Raw genomic sequence first — 23,454 nt, forward strand, 5'->3', positions numbered from 1 at the left:
AAATGCTGGTGAATGCAGCAGGCTAGGCAGCATCAATAGAAAGAGGTACAGTCGACGTTTCAGGCCGAGACCCTGTGTCCTGACGAAGGGTCTCGGCCCAAAATGTCGACTGTACCTCTTCTAATAGATGCTGCCTAGTCTGCTGCATTTACCAGCATTTTTAGTGTGCGTTGCTTGAATTTCTAGCATCTGCAGATTTCCTCATGTTTGCGAGACAATGATGACTGTTGTCTATAGGTATCCACCCAATAAGGGATAGGATCAAAGAATAAATTAAGAATGCACCTAGCAAGAATGCTATGAACTGGCCAAACCAAATCAGCAATAAAGCTAAGGAGGAAGAATTCAGGTAAAGCAGCAGGATGAGTTATTCAGCCAGCACATTGATCAGTCAGCTAGGGAGCAGATTATGCTATACAGGGTACTGCGCAGCGAGAAGGATTAATTGGGGCAGCAGGGTAGCGTAGCGGTCAGCGTTCCTGGTTCAACTGCCCTCTGTAAGGAGTTTGTACGTTCTCCCCGTGACCGTGTGGGTTTCCTCCAGGTGCTCCGATTTCCTCCCACAGTCCAAAGACATAGAGATTGGTCAGTTAATCGGACACATGGGTGTAATTGGGCAGTGGGTGTTCATTGGGCTGGAAAGGCATGTTATCGCTCTGTCTCTCTGCATACGTAATTAATAATCTTGTAGTGTGGAGTCTTGTAATAGTGAAGAGTGACTATAATGTGATAGAGGTCTTCACTGAGGTGGAGAGCGAAATAGTTTAATCTGAAAGCAGGATCTTAAATTTAGCAAAAAATGAAGGTATGAGGATGTCAACTAGCTATGACTGGGAAACTCTATTAATGTTCATGGCAATGATAAGGTAAGGGTTAACATTTATGGAACAAATACAAGAGCTTCTGTGGTCATAAATTCTGTTCGGTGTAAAAATACAAAACAAACAGTGAGCTAAAAAATAAATTACAAGTCATAAAAATACCTAATGAAGAAGCAAGTCTGAAGTTTGGGGAAGGGAGCTTAGATTTTGGTAAAGAATAAATGAGTTTATTAAGAGAGCAATAAAAAGAATATGAGAGTAAATGCAGGGTATAAAAAAGTAGATAATAAGAGCATCTATAAATATATAAATAGAAAGAAATCAGTGTCAAATGCAGAGCCCTACAGTTAAAAAATGAAGTTCATAATAAGCAACAGGGAAAAGGCAGAGAACATAAACAAATGCTTTAGTTCTGTCTCCATTAAAGAGGATACAAGTAATTTTCCACGGATCTTAAAGAACCAAGAGTATGTTGAAGGTGAGGAACTAAAGAAAATTAGCACTAGGTCAAAAAGTTTGCATTAGCTAACTTGGAAGAATGAGACTTAAACTTTCAGAAATTTTGACAGAGCTAGACACGCTGGATGTAGGGAGGACGTCTGCCTGGCTGACTTAGCGGTTATCATCTCAGGATATGGGGTAAGATATTAAGGTCTGAAATGAAGAGTAATTTCTTCATTCAGGGACTGGTGAAACTTTGGAATTTATTACCACAGAAATTTACAGAGGTGAAGCTCCCAGATATGCTTAAGAAAGAGGAGCATAGCTCTTAGCGTAATACTTTACAGTGCCAGTAATCAAGATTCAATTCCCTTTGGGATCTGTAAGGAGAAGTACATCCTCCCCATGAGTGCATCGGCTTCCTCCCACATTCCAAAGATGTACAGGTTAATAGGTTGTGGACAAGCTATCTTGGTGCGGGAAACATGGCAACGCTTCTGGGCTGCCCCTGTACATCCTTGGACTGTGTTGGTCATTGACAATGCACTTCACCATATGTTTTGATGTCTCAATGTACATATGACAAAAAAAAATCTAATCTTTAGAAAAATTTCCAAATGCAAAAGGCATTATGGGACACTGACAGGGAGGTAGGTGGTAAGCTATGATTACATTCAGTGGCTGAATATGTCCTCTGAAGCTGTTCTAACCGTGCTTCTATCTCCAATGCTTGAGTAACTTTTAAGGCCTTAAGAAGAAACAACTATGAGCACAGGCATCCAGCGGCAAGCAGATGGCAATTCTTGCTTGGCAACAGGAATTCTATCAAACAATGGTTTCTCCTGAGCTTAGAAAAAAAGAGGCAGGAACAGACACTTCTGAAATGTGAGGACTTGTGTACCTCCTGTACCTAATAAAGTGGCCACTGAGTGCATATTCATGGCTTTCTGCAGCTGTAGCCCATCCACTTCAAAGTTCAATGTGTTGTGCATTCAGAGATGCTCTTCTGCACACCCTTGAGGGGTTTTCATGCACAGAACAGAACAGCTGTCACTGGATTTTTTTTGTTTCTTGCACCATCCTCCATAAACTGCTGCGCATGAAAATCCCAGGGGATTAGCAATCACTGAGATACTCAAACCACCCCATCTGGCACCAACAACCATTCCACAGTCAATGTCAAGATCACATTTCTTCCAAATTCTGATGTTTGGTCTGAACAACAACTGAACTTCTTGACCACGTCTACATGCTTTTATGCATTGACTTGTTGCCAAATATCTAATTTTTGGCTAATTAGATATTTGCATTAATAAGCAGGTATAAAATAAAGTGGCCACCGAGTGAATATCCTCAATAGATAATCATTGAATCATTTTACTATGTCACCATATGTCACCCTGTGATTCATTTTTTTGCAGGCATTCGCAGCAAAGCAAAGAAATACAACAGTATCAACGAAAGACAACACACGAAGTCTGACAAACAACCAATGTCCAAAAGAATACAAACTGTGTAAATACAAAAAAAGCAATCAATAAATAATTAAATTCATACGAACATGAGTTGTTGCATCCTTGAAAGTGAGTCCATAGGTTGTGAAATCAGTTCAGTGAGGTGAGTGAAGTTATTCATGCAGGTTCAGGAATTTGATGGTTGAAGGGTAATAACTGTTCCTGAACCTGGTGGTGTGGGACCTAAGGCTCCTGTACCTCCTTCCTGATGGCAGCAGCAAGAATCGACCATCACCTGGGTGCTAGAGGTCCCTGATGACGGATGCTGTTTTCTTGAGGCAGTGCTGCTTGTAGCTGTGCTCAGTGGTGGAGAGGGCTTTGCCTTTTATGGACTGGGCTGTACTTACCAGTTTTATTTAGGGATACCTGTACTTAACCATGGTTGAAGACAAAGCAGCTTGTACACTGTCTCATGGTCCCCAAATGCTCACCTTGCCTCTCACAGCAGAGAATTGTTGCACTTAATATTTATTTCAATATTTCTGTTTACTAATTATAAAAATAAATCATGTGGGAAAGAAATGCAGGCCAAAGCTTCTGCTGTCATCTTTTCCATAGCTGACAATGATGCATACCTGCTGTGGCAGTATGGAACATTTTGCTGAATACTGGCCCCATTTCCCATATGACTTTACTATTTCCATTGTTCTGTTCTGATATAGTTTTTTTTGCATTCTAATTTGCTGCTTTTGATTTCAAAGGCAGAGTATCACCAAATGAATCAGAGTTTTGCCTCCCCCTGCTGGATATATCTAAAAACTGATTTTGTAAAAGCTAAACACAATCTGGCCTGTTTTCTCTGGCGCTCTTAAAAATCTGGATCAACCTGTCCAAAGTTCAAAGTACATTTATTATCAAACTTCTCCATGGATTGTCACCTTGTCGTGGTGGAGAAGCTTGTGTGGTCCTGTGATCCCGAGAGCAATGTCTTCTGGAGCTATGCTCCTGGTAGGGTCACCCATGGTGGTAAGGTCGAGGGTGAGGTCCCTGACAAAAAACAATCCAGCTAAGACCTCAACGGTGGAACGGACAGACGAAGTTACTTCGAACTCAACGGCTGTGAAGGCGGATGAAGGCTGCAACAAATCCATCAGGTCCAATCGTCGTGGTTTCCATGCCACTGGAATCAGTTGGTTGATTTGTGAAGTATCGTGTGCTTCTTGGAGTGCAACATCAAGTACACGTTAAACAAATACATGCACTCTGTGGGCCACTTCTTCAGAATAAAGACCATCATCCTCGACCTCGAGGGATAGCCACAACGAGGATTATCAAAGTATGTATAAGTTATACAACTTGAGATTCGTCTGCTTACAGACAGCCACAAAACAAGAAACTCAAAAAATCCCATTAAAAAAGATCAATGCGCAGAGTGAAAACACACACACATCGTGCAAACATTAGGAACAAGCAACATCATTCAGAATGAAAGTGAGTCCATAGACACGCAGCGGGAGCAGGCCCACAGCCTCACCCTCACCCTCAGTTCATCACACAGCGGGTCAAATCATCGCGGAGCTCGCCGACAGGAGCAGCCGGAGCAATCCCTCAGTGTCGCGGAGAGCGGAGCAAATCCCAGCCTCAAATGCTACAGAGCAACGAACACCTGCAGAGCCAGAGGCAAGATCCACAGTTTGACAGAAACCACTCTGCACGAGGAATATGAATTCCTGCAGCTTTGGTTTGGCATCCCAGCCACCATGAAGCATTCAGCTCACAGAATTTAGGCAAGGGGTTACTGTAACAGCCAGACAGCTTCATATCAGAATCAGAGTCAGGTTTAATATTACTGGCATATGTCATGAAATTTGTTCTTTTTCAGCAGCAGTACATTGTAATACGTAATAATAAAAAACTATAAATTACAATAAATAATTGTATATATAAATTAAATAAGTAGTGCAAAAACAGAGGTAGTGTTCATCAGTTCAATGTCCATTCAGAGGGGAAGAAGCTGTTCCTGAAATGTTGAGTGTGTATCCTTAAGCTCCTTAATGGCAGGGAGGAGAAGAGGGCATGTTCTGGATCTTTTGAAGGTGTCCTCATTGCTGGGGAGGCTAGTGCCCATGATGGAGCTGGCTGAGTTTCTAATTCTCTGCAGTTCTTTTCCAGTCCTGTGCAGTGGTCCCTCCATACCAGACGATGATGCAGCCATTCAGAATGATCTCCACAGTGCACCTGTACAAATTTGCAAGTGTCCGGGCGCAAGATTGAGGAATGTGCCAATGCTTGGCCAACTTAGGTGCAGGGCCAGGTTGAAAAGGTCAGGTACGGGCCAAATCAAGGCGGAGGGGCATGGCCCCAAGAGCAAGGAGTGAACTGGTGTTTGGCTGATATAAGGCAATGGCAAATTGAAAAAGTTGGGGTGTCGGGGCCAGAGGCAAGGAATGGGCCGGTGTTCAGCTCACTGCTCTGTAAGGTTTAATCGGCTCTGCATGGAATAGAGGCTGTGGCTGGCAAGTAATGAACTCCTGGACCTATTGCAATGATAAACTGGTTTCATGGCTGTGAACTCACTTTCATTACACTTTGCTCTGAGTGTTATTTCTTTATTTTTTATTGTTTGCACAGTTTGTTCTTTTTTTTGCACATTGGGTGTTTGATAGTCATTTTTAATAGGTTCAGTTGGGTTTCTTTGTTTTTGTGGCTGCCTGTAGGAAGACAAATTTCAAGGTTTTATATAGCATAAATACTTTGATAATAAATATACTTTGTACCTTGACACACCAAGTCTCCTCAAACTCTGAATGAAATACAGCCACTGTCATGCCTTCTTTGTAATTGTATCAATATGTTATGCCCAGGATAGAACCTCAGAAATGTTGACACCCAGGAGCTTGAAACTGTTCACCCTTTCCACTGCTGATCCCTCTCTGAGGACTGGTGTGAGTTCCCTCAACTTCCCCTTCCTGAAGTCCACAATCTTCGTCTTACTGGCATTGAGTGTAAGCTCGTGGCTGCCACACCACTCAACTAGCTGGTATATCTCGCTCCTGTACGCCTTCTCGTCTCCATCTGAGATTCTGCCAACCATGATTATATTACCAGCAAATTTAAAGATGGCATTTGAGCTCTGTCTAGCCACACGGTCATGGGTGTAGAGCAGTGGGATAAGCACTCATCCCTGAGGAGCATCAGTGTTGATCATCAGCAAGGAGGACATATCATTACCATACAGATTGTTGTATTCCAGTTAGGAAGTTAACGATCCAATTGCAGAGGGAGGTGCAAAGGCCTAGATTCTGTAGTTTATCAATCAGGACTATAGGAATGATGGCGTTAAACAATGAGCTATTGTCAATGAACTGCATCCTGACATAGGTATTTGTATTGTCCAGGTGATTAGATTAGATTAGATTAGATTATGAGGACATGCAGTCCCCTTTTATTGTCATTTAGTAATGCATACATTAAGAAATGATACAATGTTTTTCCAGAATGATATCACGGAAACACATGACAAACTGACTTAAAAACTAACAAAAACCACATAATTATAACATATAGTTACAACAGTGCAAAACAAAACTGTAATTTGATAAGAACAGAGCATGGCACGGTAAAAATCTCAAAGTCTCTTGAAAGTCCCATCATCTCACGCAGACGGTAAACCTCCAGCGCCGCCAACTTGCCGGTGCAGCATCCTGGAAGCATCAGACCACAGTCCGGCTCCGAGTCTGTCCGAAAACTCCAAGCCTCCGACCAGCTCTCCGATCTAAGGCCACGTGAAGAGCCATTGAGATTGTGCCTGCCACAGACATATTGTGGTGATAGTCAAATTGCAGTGGGTCCAGGTCCTTGCTTAGGCAGGAGTTAATTCTAGCCATGAGTAACCTCTCAAAGCATTTTATGTGAATGCTACTGGACAATAGTCATTGAGGCAGCTCACACTACCCTACTTGGGCACTGGTATAATTGTTGCCCTTTTAAAGCAGGTGGGATCTGCTAATGATCTTAATGATCTTATTGGATGTGATTCTGTAATTGTTGGAGCCTGTTTGGAGATCATCCAGTTCTCTGTAGTCTCCGAGAGGCAGAGGCAACATGTGCACACCTCATGGTGGGCAGGCTGTGAGATGGGGCATGAGCCAATGTTCGACTCTACTTAGCTGATTAAAGCGACGAGGGAGATTGAAGTACGAAGGTGAATGTGGAAGGTGAGCGCCAGCTGCCTGCCTTCTGGTAGCTGTGCTGCTGAAGTGCAGAGAGTCTGCTGTTATACCCGGAGAATGCTGCCCAGGTTTTCTCCGTTTTGGATATGGACTTGGACTGTAGACTTTCCTCCCAGTCTTATAGTTTTTTATATTTTGCATTTTTCGCCCGATCTTCCTCACTTTGTTTTATGAGGTGAGTGGGTATTTGGCGGTCGAAGTGCCTGTTCTGTTTTATGCATTTTTTGTATGGGGGGGGAGTTTGGTTTGGGGTTTGACAATCATGCTTTCTTTCTTTTCTTTCTTGGGCTCAAGGCTACCCGGAGGAGAAGAATTTCAGAGTTGTCTACTTTGATAATAAATGAACCTTTGGTATGTCACATCATAGGAGGATTGAGGCTCAGCCCGACATCGCAATAGCTGAAGTCATCAAAAGAATAGGCTAGAGTTAACCAAGGGGTGTTCAACAAGCAAGGCTCCACACGTGTTACATTCAACTACTGAACCATCACAAAAAAACAAAGCAAAATACTGAGGGAGTGTGATGAAAAGTTAATTAAATATTAAAACCTAATGTATAGTATTTCCCCTTGGACAGTAGTACTCATAGCACCATTTTCCCAAATTCTCCTATTATTCCATTATCTCCTTTCAACAAAAAGTGACCATTCCTCCCATCTGGTTTATGCTGCTCCTGTTACTCGCCCACTTATTCAAGCCCATCCACTCTCAGATGCCCATTAACTCCTTTCTGATTCTCCCACCAGTGGCCAGTTAGCCTACTGAGTGCCCATCTTTCGGATGTGGGAGAAAACCAAGTCACCCAGGAGAACTCAATCTCAGGGAGGACATGAAATCTCTACACAGCCAGAACGAACAATCAGAAGTGGAACATTTCCTTCGAAGGTGTGAGGCAGCAGCTCCACTTACTGTGCCACTGTGCTGTTCATGCAATAGGTTCAGAACATTGTATCTCCCTCTGAAATTCAATCCTAGTGACTGGAACAGAGGTGAATTTCAGAAACTGAGTACAGGTCCTCTCCAGCTTACCCAACTTATGTACGACCCGTACATACGACCAAGTGTCAGGGAGACCTGAGGGATGGATTTGCCAGCTACTACATGGCTGCAGGCATCTTCTCCTGCCTAGGAGGTTGGCTTGAGTCCACCTCTTCAAACAGCGAACTGTTCGGGCTGCTAACAGTTCATAGAAACGAACCTTGCTATTTCCTGGGAAAAGACCTGCACTGTAATGTTGTATGTTTAGAGCTAGAGATGGGGATGAGTTTCTAGAGGACAGTGTGTTCTCTTTTAATTTCCACTTGCAACAGTCTAGAGGAGTAAGAAGAGGGTAAAGTTCATTCACCAGCACTCTGAACTGATCCTACGACCTGCAGACTCACTCTCAAAGGCTCTTTACAGCTCATGTTCTCAGTTCTATTTTCTTATTTACAGTTTGTCTTCTTTTGCACATTAGTTGTTTGTCAGTATTTTCTGCTTATGTATAGTTTTTTTGCAAAATTATATTGTATTTCTTTTTTCCCTGTAAATGCCTGCAAGAAAATGAATTTCAATGTAGCATATGGTAACTTATTGTTATGAACGTTGATAATAAATTTACTTTGAACTTTGAAGCACAGAAGGAATAGATATCTGTTCCAGCAAGCAAAAGGTTAAAGTAATCACTCATTCCTGACCTCTTGTAGTCTTTTGCTCTGTACAGCCCGTTCAGTTCGGTTACTATAGAAACTCGAGTACCGCTTGAAGGCAAAACGCAGCAGTTACAATGAAGCGTGTGTATAGTTAGGCTGCAAGAATCCTCTCTATAGCAGGTAAATGAAGTAAATGGCGGCTGATTTTTGAGTGCAGGTTTGCAGTTCATTGTCAGTCTTGGCAGAGTGTTCCATCTTCCTTCTTCATCCTTCCTCAGTGCTGTCAGCTGCTGAGCTGTAAACCCCCGAGTATTACCTGTCCTCTGACAGGTTATCCAAGCTGCTGCCCTTTATCTCTGAATCGAGGCAATCTATCTCTGCTCATTGGTGGCAAATGGGCATCAGCTGCTGGTTATGCTTAACCTCTCCAGCATCCGCTTAGGTTAAAGATTAGTTTTATCTTTCACATTTACCCACTGAAGCATTGAAACATACAGTAAAAGGCATAATTTGTGTCAATGACCAACACAGTCCAGAGATGTGCTGGAGGCAGTTGCAAGTGTGTTGCCATGATTCTGCTGCCAGTCTACCATACCCACAGCTTACTCACCCTAACCCATACATCTTTTGGAATGTGGGAGGAAACGGAGCACCCAGAGGAAACCCACACAGTCACGGGAAGAACGTAAACCTCTTTGGAGACACTGACGGGAATTGAACCCTGATCTTCCAATTGTAGGTGCTGTAAAGGGATACGCACTCCCTGCCCCAGGTCAGTGGAACTGAATATGCAACACAAAAAAGACTGCACACAGCCATTTTCGCAAGGTTAAGACATTAAGAACTAGAGGACAGAGTTAAAGGCTAAGAGGGGAGAGATTTAATTGAGATCTTATTTTCACCCAGTGTGACCAGTATATGGAATGAGCTGCCAGAGGAAGTGGTTAAGGCAGGTAAATTAATAACATTTAAAAGACATTTGGACAGGTTCAGAGATAGCAAAAGTTTCGAGGGATAACGGCCAAAGGCAGGAAATGGAATTAGTTTAGATGGCAATCGTCTCTGTCCATGTAAACACAAAATAATCTATAGCTGCTGGGGTCAAAGCAACACTCACAACACGCTGGAGGAACTCAGCAGGTCGAGCAGCATCCGTGGAAATGATCAGTCAACGTTTCGGGCCAGAACCCTTCATCAGGACTGAAGAGGGAAGGGTCAGAGGCCCTATAAAGAAGGTGGGGGGAGGGTGGGAAGGAGAAGGTTGGTAGGTTCCAGGTAAAAAACCAGTAAGGGGAAAGATAAAGGGGTGGGAGAGGGGAAGCAGGGAGGGGATAGGCAGGAAAGGTGAAGAAGGAATAGGGGAAAGCGCAATTGGTAGTAGAAAGAGGCAGAATCATGACGGAGGGGGCAGAGTGAAATAGGGATGCGGGAAGGGAGGGGGAGGGAATTACTGGAAGTTGGAGAATTCAGTGTTCATACCAAGGGGCTGGAGACTACACAGACAGTATGTGAGGTGTTGCTCCTCCAACCTGAGTTTAGCCTCATCATAGCAGTAGAGGAGGCCATGTATGGACATATCCGAATGGGAATGTGAAGCAGAGTTGAAGTGGGTGGCTACTGGGAGATCCTGTCTGTTGTGGCAGACGGAGCGGAGGTGCTCGACAAAGCGGTCCCCCAATCTGCGTCGGGTTTCACTGATGTAGAGGTGGCCGCACCGGGAGCACCGGATGCAATAGATGACCCCAACAGACTCACAAGTGAAGTGTTGCCTCACCTGGAAGGACTGTTTGGGGCCCTGAATGGTGGCAAGAGAGGAGGTGTAGGGACAGGTGTAGAACTTATGCTTACAGGGATAAGTGCCAGGTGGGAGATCCGTGGGGAGGGATGTGTGGATCAGGGAGTCGCAGAGGGAACAATCCCTGCGGAAAGCGGAGCGGGGTGGAGAGGGAAAGATGTGCTTAGTGGTGGGGTCCCGTTGAAGGTGGCGGAAGTTGCGGAGGATCCTCCCGGCACTTATCCCTGTAAGCGTAAGTGCTACACCTGTCCCTACACCTCCTCTCTTGCCACCATTCAGGGCCCCAAACAGTCCTTCCAGGTGAGGCAACACTTCACTTGTGAGTCTGTTGGGGTCATCTATTGCATCCGGTGCTCCCAGTGTGGCCTCCTCTACATCAGTGAAACCCGACGCAGATTGGGGGACTGCTTCGTCGAGCACCTCCGCTCCATCCGCCACAACAGACAGGATCTCCCAGTAGCCACCCACTTCAACTCTGCTTCACATTCCCATTCGGATATGTCCATACATGGTCTACTCTACTGCCATGATGAGGCTAAACTCAGGTTGGAGGAGCAACACCTCATATATTGTCTGGGTAGTGTCCAGGCCCTTGGTATGAACATCGAATTCTCCAACTTCCGGTATTCCCCTCCCCCTCCCTTCCCCCATCCCAGTTTCACTCTGCCCCCTCCCCCAGCTGCCTATCACCTCCCTGATGGTTCCGCCTCCTTCTACTGCCCATTGTGCTTTCCCCTATTCCTTCTTTACCTTTCCTGCCCATCCCCTCCCCCACCCCTTGATCTTTCCCCTTACTGGTTTTTCACCTGGCACCTACCAGCCTTCTCCTTCCCACCCTCCCCCTACCTTCATCCCCTCTGTCCCTTCCCTCTTCAGTCCTGACGACGAGTTCCGGCCCGAAACGTTGACTGATCGTTTCCACGGATGCTGCCCGACCTGCCAAGTTCCTCCAGCGTGTTGTGAGTGTCTCTCTCCGTGATGAGTTGCAACAGGTCAGTTGATATGAGGCAGTCAATCAGGGCCAGTGATCGCTTCTTGGCCTTGTTGGGTAAGATCAAGTGTAGTCAATCAGTGGCACTTAATTCCACTCACTGGAACTGTGAGGTCCAGGAGAAACAGCCAGTTGGATTGATAGTGTCCCTTTGTTTATTAACAATGTCCTAAGGTGCTTAGCAAGAGAATTAGGAGATAAAATTTGACCCCTGTTCACATAAGATGATAACAGCCAGTTCGGTCTAAAAGTCATGCAGGTTAAGATGCTTTGAGGAGTGACTTAAATGGGTCAATATACAGAGGGGGTAGGAACTGGGAAGATGAAGGACTGTGAAACAGGGAGAGAGAGAAATAGATTGTGTAAATGAGAATGGGGAAGAGGAAAGGTAGCGGGACGGGGAGGGAGGGAGGGGGAGGGGGAGATGAAAATCCAGCAGTTTGGAACTGTTGAAAATAGGGAGATCGTTAAGTTCCTTCATGTAGAGAGCGAATAGTTTTCTGCTATTTGGATAAAGAGTCCTGTACCTTTCCCATGTGTTTTGGCCTCAATGATTTCACTGATGCGTCCTGGTCCCACTCCATTCTGTGCTGTCAAGGTGAATTTGTACCATGTCCCACACTTCAGGTTCTCCAGACGATATGAGCGCTCACTGGGGCTGATGGGAAAGCTGCCCCATTGCTCACTGTTGTCCTCCGAGTACTGCAGGATGTAACCTTCAGAAGAGAACAGCACACATTCATCACCAGCAAACTGAGGGGATTGCTTATCAGCAAATAAAAATCAAGTGTGTCCATCAGCAGATTCACAACAGAATCCAAGTTAGAGTATAGAGAATGGCCAGGTCTTTCCCAATTCCCTTTCAGTGCTGTGGCAATTAGTTCTTGCAACACCCTGTTCTATTAGGAAATATTTTCTGTCCTGCTCCATCATATTCTGTGTTTATGGTATTCCAGACGATAAACCTGGCTGAGAAATTGGATCTGTTAATGAGATGGCTCTGTACCGTGACTACAAATCAATTCATTTGGGAAATAATCGGGATTCTAGCCAGCTCAAAGGATCATGGGAAATAATGGCAGCTTACTGTGATAAGTTAATTAAACTCCAGCTCATCAGAATGTTCAATGTTCCCCTTTGATCTACTCCTGTGGCCAGATCACAGCTCAGAAAATGGGCTGCTTGACAAAATTGAATCCCTTTGCGAACCTCAGCCTGAAGGCCAACCATACAGTCCATGGAAGATTGGTATCCTCAACGTAACCTGCTCAATTCTGGGAGCATCCGCTCCATACTCCACCTGGTCTTCCATGTAACCTCTGACCCCACTCACAGCTGAAATGTGGAAGTGCTTCTCACTGAGAGGCAGTACGAACAAGTCATAAAATAAAACTTTTCTTTTCATGGGCATTCTTTTCACCAAAGAACAAAGATAAACTAAAACATTTTCTTTTACCAAATTGTAATTTTTTTCTTGAAGCAAGTTAAAATTGAACCCACTTGGAGGTTAGGCCTCAGAAACAGACACCTGGAGCCATCTAATCATAATCAGAATTAGGTTTATCATCACTGATTTATATGTTGTGATATTTGTTGTTTTGCAGAGCACTGAGTGCAATACATAAAAAAAACTGTAAACTGCAATTAGAAACGCATAAAAGTAAGTAGTGTAAAAAGAAAGCAAAATAATGAGGCAGTCAGTAATGGTGGTTGATATTAGCCTTCTCCTCGCTTCCTTCTCTGAAAACAAGGCATTAGAAGAACTTAGTAGGTCAAGCAGCATCTGTGAAGGCAATCATAAACAAAAAGGATTCTGTGGATGCTGGAAACGCGTACAAAGTGCCACGGTAGCGCAGTGGTTAGTATGGCACTATTACCGCTGGGCATTCTGGAGCGTGGAGATCAATTCTGTGCTGAATGTAAGGAGTTTGTACATTCTCCCCCAATCCAAAGATCTAGCAGATGCCAGGTTAATTGGTCATTGTAAATCGTCTTGTGATGAGGGTAGTGTTAAATAGGTGGGTTGCCAGGCAGATTGGCTCATTAGGGCTGGAAGGGTCTGTTCCACACTCTGTCTCTAAATAAATAAAATGCTGGAGGACCTCAGCAGGTCAGGCAGCATCAATGGAGAGGAATAGAGTTAATGTTTTGGGCCATAAGGCTGGAGGCTACCCAGAGGGAGCAAACTGTAATAGGGAGCACTTCCTGGTGATCAACCATTTTAATTCCACTTCCCATTCCAATATGTCAGTCCATGGTTTCCTCTACTGCTCTGATTAGGCCACACTCAGGCTGGAGGAGCAACACCTCATATTCTGTCTGGGTCGCCTCCAACCTAAAGGCATAAACGTTTAATTTTTCCAACTTTTGGTAATTTCTCCCCACCCTCTCTCTCCTGTTTCATTCCTCATCCTGACTCCATTCTTACTCTGTCTCTTATCTCTCTATCACCTCTCTTTGGTTCCCCTCCCCTTCTCTTATCCCCTCATCCACTATCTTCTCCTGTCAGATTCCTTCTTCTTCAGCCCTTTACCTCTTCTACCATCATCTCCCAGCTTTTCACTTCATCCCCCTCCTCTGCATAACCCTCACCTGTCTTCACCTTTCACCTTCCAGCTTGTAGTCTCTCCCCTTCTCCCAGTTTCTTGTTTTGGCTTCTTCCCCTTTCCTTTCCAGCCCTGATGATGGGTCTCAGCCCAAAGTGTTCCAGTTTGAGACCCTACATCGGGATTGAGGAGGGTTGCTGGTAGGTAGCAGATTACTGGCCAGTAGGTGATAGGTGAAACCAGGTGAGGAAAGAATGATGGACAAGTGGAACCAGGAGGGAGAAGATGGATGAGTGAGATGAGCAAAGGGTGAAAAAATGAGGTGGGGGGACAGAACTGAGACAGTGTGGGTTACCATCCCCTCTCCCACTATTTCCCCTCTACTGCTATGAGCAAGTAATCCTGCTCAGAGTTGCTGTGGGTTTGTATCCAAAATGTTGACTTGTACCCTTTTGCCTCTACAGCTGCTGCTTGTCCTGTCAAATTCTCCCAGTGCTCTGCTCTTGTTCCAGAGTTCCACACCTACAGTCTCTTCCTTTTTCTTTCTTGCTAGCAGAGTGGAGTGGCTTCTGCGAAGTAGTTGTTTGTATTTTATTAATTCCCTGTCAGTGGTGCTGCTGGCAAAGCTGCCATGTATTGTCCATCCATTTTTCAACTCCTCCCTTCTCTTTCCCTCCTTTTTTCCCTGTCTGTCTGCCTCTCTCCCCATCCTCTTTCTCTCTCACTACCCTCTCTTTTCCTCTTTCTTCCTCTCTATATGTTTGTCTCTTTCCCTTTCCTCCTTCTTTTTCTCTCTCTCCACTCTTTTCCTCTCTCTCTGTCTGTCTTTCTTCTCCACCTCTTTCTTTCTCCCTCTCTCCCTCTCTTTCTTCTCCTAGTTTTCACTGGTGTCTCTGGAATCATTAGGATGAGGTGAAGAGAAAACTTCCTCCCCTGAAGGACACTGGTGAATTAAATAGATTTGTATGACTCTTTTCATAGATTGATGCTGGCTTCTTATTCGAGATTTATTTAAATACTATGATCTTAAAATTCCCCACCCATTGTGGTGGGATTCAAACTCGTGCCTCCAGATCACTCGCTCAGATCTCTTAACCACTATGCTTCACGCCATACTGTAATGCAACCACAGTGAAGAAAGGTTGTGTTCACCACAGAACAGATTTCTTGAAGGCCTCCTACCTCGAATGGAGCTCCCACCATTGTCACCCGGTATCCAGGAAAGTGTGATGGAATTTGAGGTTGTCTTGGACACTGTTAGACGTGGTTGGTCTGGGGGAACTGTTGGAAAGAAAGTATGGATACAGGGTTAAGATAAGCATGGAAAGGGCCCACTCTTCTGTACTATGCATGTCCGTACCCACGTCCTTCAACAGATGCTAAGTGCAGAACATCCTAACAAGTTGCGTCACTGCATGGTATGGAAACTGCACTGCGGTGGACAGGAAGTCTCTGTAACAGGTAGTCAAACCTGCCCAATGCATCACTGGCACTAGCCTGCCCACCATCAAGGATATACATATATTCAGAAAGCTGTCAGAGGAAGGCCAATAACATTATGAAGGATCCCACTCTCCCTGCTTATACGCTCTTTGTCCCATTCCCATCAGGGAGGAGGCCACATAGCAGTCACACCACCAGACTCACAAAACAATTACTTACCCCTAATAGTAAGGCTGATCAACACCTCTACCCATCAACCAATCCCACCACCACTTCTTTATCATTTCCTGTCAGAGTCAACTTATGTACAGGCAGTTTATGGTGGTGGCTGCCCATCATGACCAACGGTGACAGGAAACCTGTGTGGGAGAGTTTTTAAAGTGGAAAAACCATTGCACTGGGGCAGTTCCACGCTCTCAACCTCGGAAGTCCAGGTCCAGTGGTACGAACAAATGCCACAAACTGGCTGTACAATCAATCTATGTAGAACATAGAAACATAGAAAACGTAACAGTACAATACAGGCCCTTCGGCCCACAATGCTGTGCCGAACATGTACTTACTTTAGAAGTTACCTAGGGTTACCCATAGCCCTCTATTTTTCTAAGCCCCATGTACCTATCCAGGAACCTCTTAAAAGACCCTATTGTATCCGCCTCCACCGCCGTCGCCGGCAGCTCATTCCACACACTCACCACTCTCTGTGTAAAAAAACATACCCCTGACATCCCCACTGTACCTACTTCCAAGCACCTTAAAACTGTGCCCTCTCGTGCTAGCCCTTTCAGCCCTGGGAAAAAGCCTTTGACTATCCACACGATCACTGCCTCTCATCATCTTATACACCCTTATCAGGTCACCTCTCATCCTCTGTCACTCCAAGGAGAAAAGGCCAAGTTCACTCAACCTATTCCCACCAATCCAGGCAACGTCCTTGTAAATCTCCTCTGCACCCTTTCTATAGTTTCCGCATCTTATGTACATAAGCTATCTTATGTATTTATATTTATTGTGTTATTATTATTATTGTATCCTTTATCTTACTATGTATTTTGTGCTGCATCGGATCCAGAGAAACAATTATTTTGTTCTTCGTTACGCTTGTGTACTGGAAATGACATTAAATAATCTTGAATCTTCAATCTTCTGTATATCATTCACAAGTGAACAGATAGTATTTCCTTCACCACAGGCAACAGAGGTTCTTTATTATGTTATTAAAAATCATTACCTTCAGTTAATTTTGTACTGCACAGGAGGTCTCCTCGGTTAATCTTAGATCTACATGTGCACTGATAACTGTAACTGCTTACCTAATTCTTAAGCATTAGCCAAGGGTGATACCCAGCCATTTGGTATGAGGTTACTAGAAATGCAATGTACTGTCCATCCGTGCCATCTTTGCTAAATAGACCTCTGACTATCGCAAGTTTACAGGTGTTGTGGTTCTTATTGACCTTGCTCAATGCACTGCTCTGACATTTAGTTTTACAAAGAAATTATAAGACAATTGGCAATGGGACGGGGTAGGTGGAGAAGAGAAGGGTGGCAGGAGAAGTGGAAACCATGGCTATAAATGTGTGTGGAGAATGTTATCACTATCACACTTCGCTTTAGATATTTCCATCTGCACATTACACATTCTAATCCATATACTTTCATCTGCCACTCTGTTCCCCACCCCTACAGATGAGTTTCATTCTAGGAACTAATTAGTTTGGAAATCAGAACAGATTGTTACTGTCAATATCTGGTGACAGCTTAGTGCTTGGTATCACTGATACAGCCTCAGCATGCGGCCTCACTAACGTTTTCTCTCAAAACCTGTGGTCACCGATTACCCTTTATACTCAGGTCAGTAATAAGCCCTCAATGTCCTCAATGCCTGGGGTCAGAAACCCACCCTCAGACGATAAACCTCATTGTGCCTGAGTTCACTAATACGGCTTCTGTGCCCGAGCTGACTAACCAGTCATTAATGCCTGGGATCACTCACACATATCTTCAGTGCCCAAAGTCACTGAGCCCACCCCACATCCCCCAACATCCAAACCCTTTATATTCTCAATAAAATCACCAAATTTCTTGTATTCGGTCACAGCTGTGATTTCACTTTGCTGTTGTAATCTGTTTGTTCTCATTTTTGTAAGTCACCTTATTGTGGGTTTCCCAAGTATGAGTCATATTGTACTTTATACAGCCCATTCTGTGTATTATGCTATGTATTACACATCCCTACCAATCCACTACCTCATGCAATGCATTTTAGTCTGCACTCGCTGGAATTCAGAAGGATGAGAGGAGATCTTATAGAAACATATACAATTATGAAAGGGATAGATAAGATAGAGGCAGGAAAGTTGTTTCCAGTGGTAGGTGAGATGAGAACTAGGGGACATAGCCTCAAGAATCAGGGAGTAGATTTAGGATGGCGATGATGTGGAACTGCTTTTCCCAGAAGCTGGTGAATCTGTGGAATTCTCTGCCCAATGAAGCAGTGGAGGCTACCTCGGTAAATATATTTAAGACAAGGTTGGATAGATTTTTCCATAGTAGGTGAATTAAAGGTTATGGGGAAAAGGCAGGTAGGTGGAGATGTGTCCATGGCCAGATCAGCCATGATCTTATTGAATGGCTGAGCAGGCTCAATAGGCCAGATGGCTGACTCCTGCTCCTATTTTTTATGTTCTTATGTGTCTTAGTGTGCACTTTCCATATTGCAGACTATGCTTGGCCTGGTGGTCTCAGGCCTAATGTATCACATTGTTCAGTCACGGTCTGATACGGTAATTGGAGATTCAGAGCCCAACCTCCTGCTACTACCATTACCGTGATGGTACAAGGAGGTCAGGTATCTCCAATTGTCCTATTCCTTATGGGGAACATTTGGTACCTTCTACCATGTACCACAGACCTGCTCTGACTTATTTGGTGAGGGCAAAGTGCTCCACGATTTTGCACTCTGCTCTTACACTCCGCATGATGTGGTAACTCAATGCATGAAAGCATGCAGACACGGTCAAGAGGTTCAGTTATTGTTCAGACCGAACATCAGAATGGGGAAGAAATGTTATTTAAGTGATTTTGACCATGGAATGATTGTTGGTGCCAGACAGGGTGGTTTGAGTACATCAGAAACTGCTGACCTGCTGGGATTATCACGCACAACAGTCAATGGAGTTTACAGAGAATGGTGTGAAAAACAAAGAAAACATCCAGTTCTGTGGGTGAAAATGTCTTGTTAATGAGAGAGTCAGAGGAGAATGGTAGAGACTGGTTCAAGTGGTTCAAGCTGACAGCAAGGCGACAGTAACTCAAGTAACCACACATTACAACAGTGGTGTGCAGAACAGCCTCCCTGAATGCACAACATGTTGAACCTTGAAGTGGATGGGCTACAGCAGCAGAAGACCACGAGCACACACTCGGTGCCACTTTATTAGGTACAGGAGGTACCCAATAAAGAGGCTACTGAGTGTATATTATACATGATCCTCCACTTTACACAGTGCTACCTGTGGACTATCTTTGCGTCATACTGCCCGTGCTCTGTTATCCATAAATAATCTGTGTTCAACCCAAGCTCTACACCCAGCTCTCCTTGCAGCTCCTCCTCAGCAAGTGGGGATTTTGACATACTTGCGTATCCAATTACCACTTAGCCTACAAACTATCTACTTTAATACTAACATTCCATCATCACTTGTCCAGATCTATAATCTCTCTTGCCATAAGACACCAATGCCATAGGATAATAATTATGAGCGTCAGAACATCAGCTTGGAATTGTTTCTCAAGGTCCTATTCATTCATTTAACGTCACCGTAGGGCCATCATTAATTAAAAGTGACAACACTCCACAGAGGTTAGAGGCAATATGAAAATACCTGCCTGTCGATTCTCATTAAATTCTCACACATACAGTATATCGATGTCAGAAATGAAGACATTGAAACTTCAAAAACTTTTAATTTTCTTCTGAGCCTCATAGCATTGAGAAAAAGTCAAATTTTCAGATAAAACGAGCAACTGCTAATACACAGCAAACTGATGTTAAATGGAGAGGGCACAGCCTCAGAATAGAGGGACGTCTCTTTAGAACAGAGATGGGAAGGAATCTCTTTAGCTGGGGGGTGATGAAACCCAGGGAATTCATTGCCACAGATGGCTGTGGAGGCCAGCTCTTTGGGTATATCTGAGGCAAAGGTTGATAGGTTCTTGATTACTCAAGGTGTCAATTGTTATGGGGAGAAGACAGGAGAATGGGGTTGAGAGGGATAGTAAATCAGCTATGATCACATGGCAGAGCAGACTCACTGAGCCAAATGGCCTAATTCTGCTTCTATCTCTTAAGCAGTTGGGTGCCAGGGTGGAGATACATCTCTACCAAAGGAAGTGTAAGGTGTTCTATCTTTCCACTAGCTTGCAGGTCACCCTTGGGCAAGGTGCAGCACCAGCTTAGCCCCTGATCAGGGTCATGTTAAGTCATGGGAACTAGTGGGGGATGGTCATATGAGCAGATGGTGCATATTACAGGTCCTGGTTGTGAGACCACTGACTGCAGGCAGACAATTGCAGGAAGAGTATTGATAATGGCTGGGGTCACCCTTTTTGTAAAGACACTGCCCGGAAGAAGGAAATGGCAAACCACTTTGGGAGAAAGATTTGCCAAGAACAATCATGATCGCCTCCGTCATATGACATGGCACATAATGATGATGGTGATGTCTTATGGTCTCTAAATAAAATTTAAAGTAAAGATCCAAGCAATTTGTCCTTCGACACAGTGACTAATTAAGACCAAATGAACAGTCCAAAATATCCTGCCAAAGGGTTTTGGCTTGAAATGTTGATAATACTCTTTTCCGTAGATGCTGCCTGGCCTGCTGAGTTCCTCCAGCATTTTGTGTGTGTTGCTTGGATTCCCAGCACTTGCAGATTTCCTCTTGTTTGATGTACAACCGAAACAATAGAGGCATGAACTGATCAACATTAGCACTTAAACTTAATGCCTTCCTTCCACTACGCCTACCTGTTCCTGTGCTCTGAACCTCTAGCTGCAGTTTAACTACAGCAGCAGTAACACAGCGTAAGTAACAGTTACAGTAAGATGGAAATTACAATACACTTGGGATCGTGATCACTGAACCCTAGGTCTGGTTAGTCAGACAAGGACAGCATAGCCAGAAACCAGGTGAATGTTGTCTCTTGCTTTCTCGGCCTGAGCTCAGTTGTTTGTAAGGTTGTGGTGCTGCTCGACCCGCTAAGTTCCTCCAGTGGATTTCTTGTTGCTCCCTATTCCAGCTACACTACTACTTGATTGCAGGGTTGTGTAGCAGGAAACAGACAGCCACCAGATCTACTCTGTGCCTTTACTTTCACTGGCAGTGTATGATTAGGGCGCCACAGTAGCTTCGCGGTTACAGCTTGGGGTGTACTGGAGTTCAGAGTTCAAGGCCATTGCTGTCGGTAAGGCATTTGTACATACTACCCATGACTATTTAGGTTTCTTCCAGGTGCTCTAGTCTCCTCTCGCAGTCCAAAGACGTACAAATTAGTGGGTTAATTGGTCGTTGTAAATTGTCCTGTGATTAGGCTAGATGGCTTGCTGGGTGCTGCAACTCACTGGGCGAGAAAGGCCTCTTCTGCACTGTAACTCTAAATATAAAAATATAAATGTGTCTCCACTGGGACCTTCCTCGAGGATTGGGATTTTCCACAGCATTGTCCTGTGTGGACCCCACTGTACATGGGGAAAATGCTCACAAAGTACCCATGGCAAGCCTCCTGCCATGCACTCCTGTCCTCGGGAAGGTCGTTAGGGTCTGTGTACGCTCTCATTCGCTTTATCAAGCTGCACCATTAGTAGAATTGTCACCTTGACATCAGGCTGAGAGGAGTAACCCTCAGTGGAACTGAAAGGAATTAAAAACAACTAATTAGCAGCAGCTAACGATCTGCTGGAGGAACTCAACGGGTCAAGGGCATCTGTGGGTGGAAAGGAATTTGGAGAGAAGCCTACTCACAAATTATTCCAACCAGTATTCCCTAAATCATTCACCACATTCTGCAAAAAACTGAATCATCAATAACAAAGTATTGGAAGTCTGAAATAAAAGCCGAAACGGCTGAAAATACGAAGCAGGTTAGGATGAAGGTCAGTAATGTGAAACATTAACCCCATTTGTCTCTCCACAGGACTTGGTCTGACATACTGAGTGTTTCCAGAACTTTCTAGCTTGATTGCAATTGATGATCCCTTTAAAGGTACAGGATGAATAGGGGGTTTCCAGATGTCGTTATGCAAATCTCCTGTGTAGCGTGGGTGTGCGATTGCTTGTTGCAAGATGCAGGGGTGCAGTCCAATTTAACAGTGCTGACGTCAGATCAACATTGCACACTGACAAGAGACGGAGGTGGAGAATTCCCAAGGGAAAGAGACAGAGATGGAGGGAAAGAGAATCACATAGAGAGGGGCGTAAGAGAAAGAGGGAGAGAGAGACAGAGAGAGAGAAATACAGAAAGAAAATCAGAATCAGGTTTATTATCACTGGCATATGTCGTGAAATTTTGTTGTTATGTGGCAGCAGTATATTGCAGTACATATCAATAACTGTAAATTACAGTAAATATGTATATTAAAAAAACTAAATAAGTACTGCAAAAAAGTAGTGAGGTAGTGTTCATGGGTTTAATACTTATTCAGAAACTGGATGGCAGAGGGGAAGAAGCTGTTCCTGAATCACTGAGTCTGTGCCTTCAGGCTCCTGTACCTCCTCCCTAATGGTAGCAATCAGGGATGGCAGCAAGAGAAAGGGTGAGTGAGAAAGAAAAACAGCAGGAGTAAGAGAAGGAGAAAGAAACACTAAGAGAGAGTAAGACAGTTTGAGAGATAATTTAAAGCATTGAGATTGATCCCTTTTTGCTCTTTGATTGGTTGAGTTTGTTATACTGTTGTTGTCCTGGGGTTCTGGAGTGGTTTGGAAAGGAACGGTGAATTCCACTTTCTGCTCATTGTCCACCTGCTTCTTCTGGGAAACAGCCTTCAGCAAATACTCAGCATCAACATGGCTAGCTGTGGCATGGCTCACGGTAATCCACCTCACCACTAATCAAACAGAGATAAATGAGGCCTAGAAGCACATTGTGATGCAGAAAAGGAAGATGGAAGGAATAATAGTATAAAGGTTCCACTGTACCTCTTCACCGGGTTTCACTCACCTTGGACCTGAAGGTTGAGGAGAATTTCGTCTGATCCCCAGCTGTTACTGGACATGCAGTTGTAGTACCCAGAATCCTCTGCTTTTACCGTGCGGATAACAAAACTCCCGTTGTTAAAGATGCTCCTGCGCCCATCAGTTACCACAGGGACTGGTGTTCCATTGCTACAAGACGGCAAACAAATACAGGTATAAACCACCAATAAGTGTTGTTTCTGCTCATCAAATTTTCTTGCAGCACCCTAGTGCGTGCTTCAATACTGTGTAGGTTAGGCCTGTTTTAGGTTCAAATGCTATTCGAATTTTAGTGTCATACGGAGCAAATGGAATCAGGGTGGCAGATTTTCTGAAGAACAGTTGGTTCTGAATGGTTCTGAAGAACATTTGAGTTTTTACAGCAATTCAGCAGTCTCATTGTTACCGCTAATTATGCATGTTTTTTTTAAAGTTTTAGCTTCACTGAATTCACTAAATTTAAATTCAGCAGGATCTGTATTGGTGAATTCAATTCATCTCTCCTTATCTACAGTCCAGAGCAACCATGAAAGGGATTTTGTGGACAGTTGGCTAAATCCTCACAGTTTAAGGACGTGAACATCTGGAGTTTGCTATCGTACAAAACTGCACATTTGACTGACAACACTCAGCACCTTTACTCTCTCCCCCACCAGCGCACTGTGGTAGCAGTCTGTACCGTTTCAAAATGCACCATAGCAAGTCCCCAAGGCTTTCTCTACAGCACTTCCCAAAGCCTCTACAGAAAACCAACAGCACAGGGAAATCCCACCACTAGCATGTTCCCCTCCAGGTCACACATTATTACAATACAGAATACAGAACTGTATAGGGCAGAAGCAGGCCTTTCGGCCCACAGTGTCTG

General features: G+C 44.2%; 1 protein-coding gene across 1 annotated transcript in view; it reads right to left on the reverse strand.

The window, feature by feature from the left end:
* LOC140199708 (cell adhesion molecule DSCAM) overlaps window positions 1–23,454 on the reverse strand; it is a 652,770-nt gene that overhangs the window by 69,792 nt on the left and 559,524 nt on the right. The window contains exons 22-24 of the mRNA XM_072262186.1: window positions 22,576–22,739; window positions 15,094–15,192; window positions 11,893–12,081 (exon numbers count right to left, since the gene is read on the reverse strand). Of these exons, the coding sequence (XP_072118287.1) occupies window positions 11,893–12,081; window positions 15,094–15,192; window positions 22,576–22,739 (452 nt within the window). The remainder of the gene's footprint in view (window positions 1–11,892; window positions 12,082–15,093; window positions 15,193–22,575; window positions 22,740–23,454) is intronic.

This window comes from Mobula birostris, chromosome 6, assembly GCF_030028105.1.
Source record: "Mobula birostris isolate sMobBir1 chromosome 6, sMobBir1.hap1, whole genome shotgun sequence".
NCBI lineage: Eukaryota > Metazoa > Chordata > Chondrichthyes > Myliobatiformes > Myliobatidae > Mobula > Mobula birostris.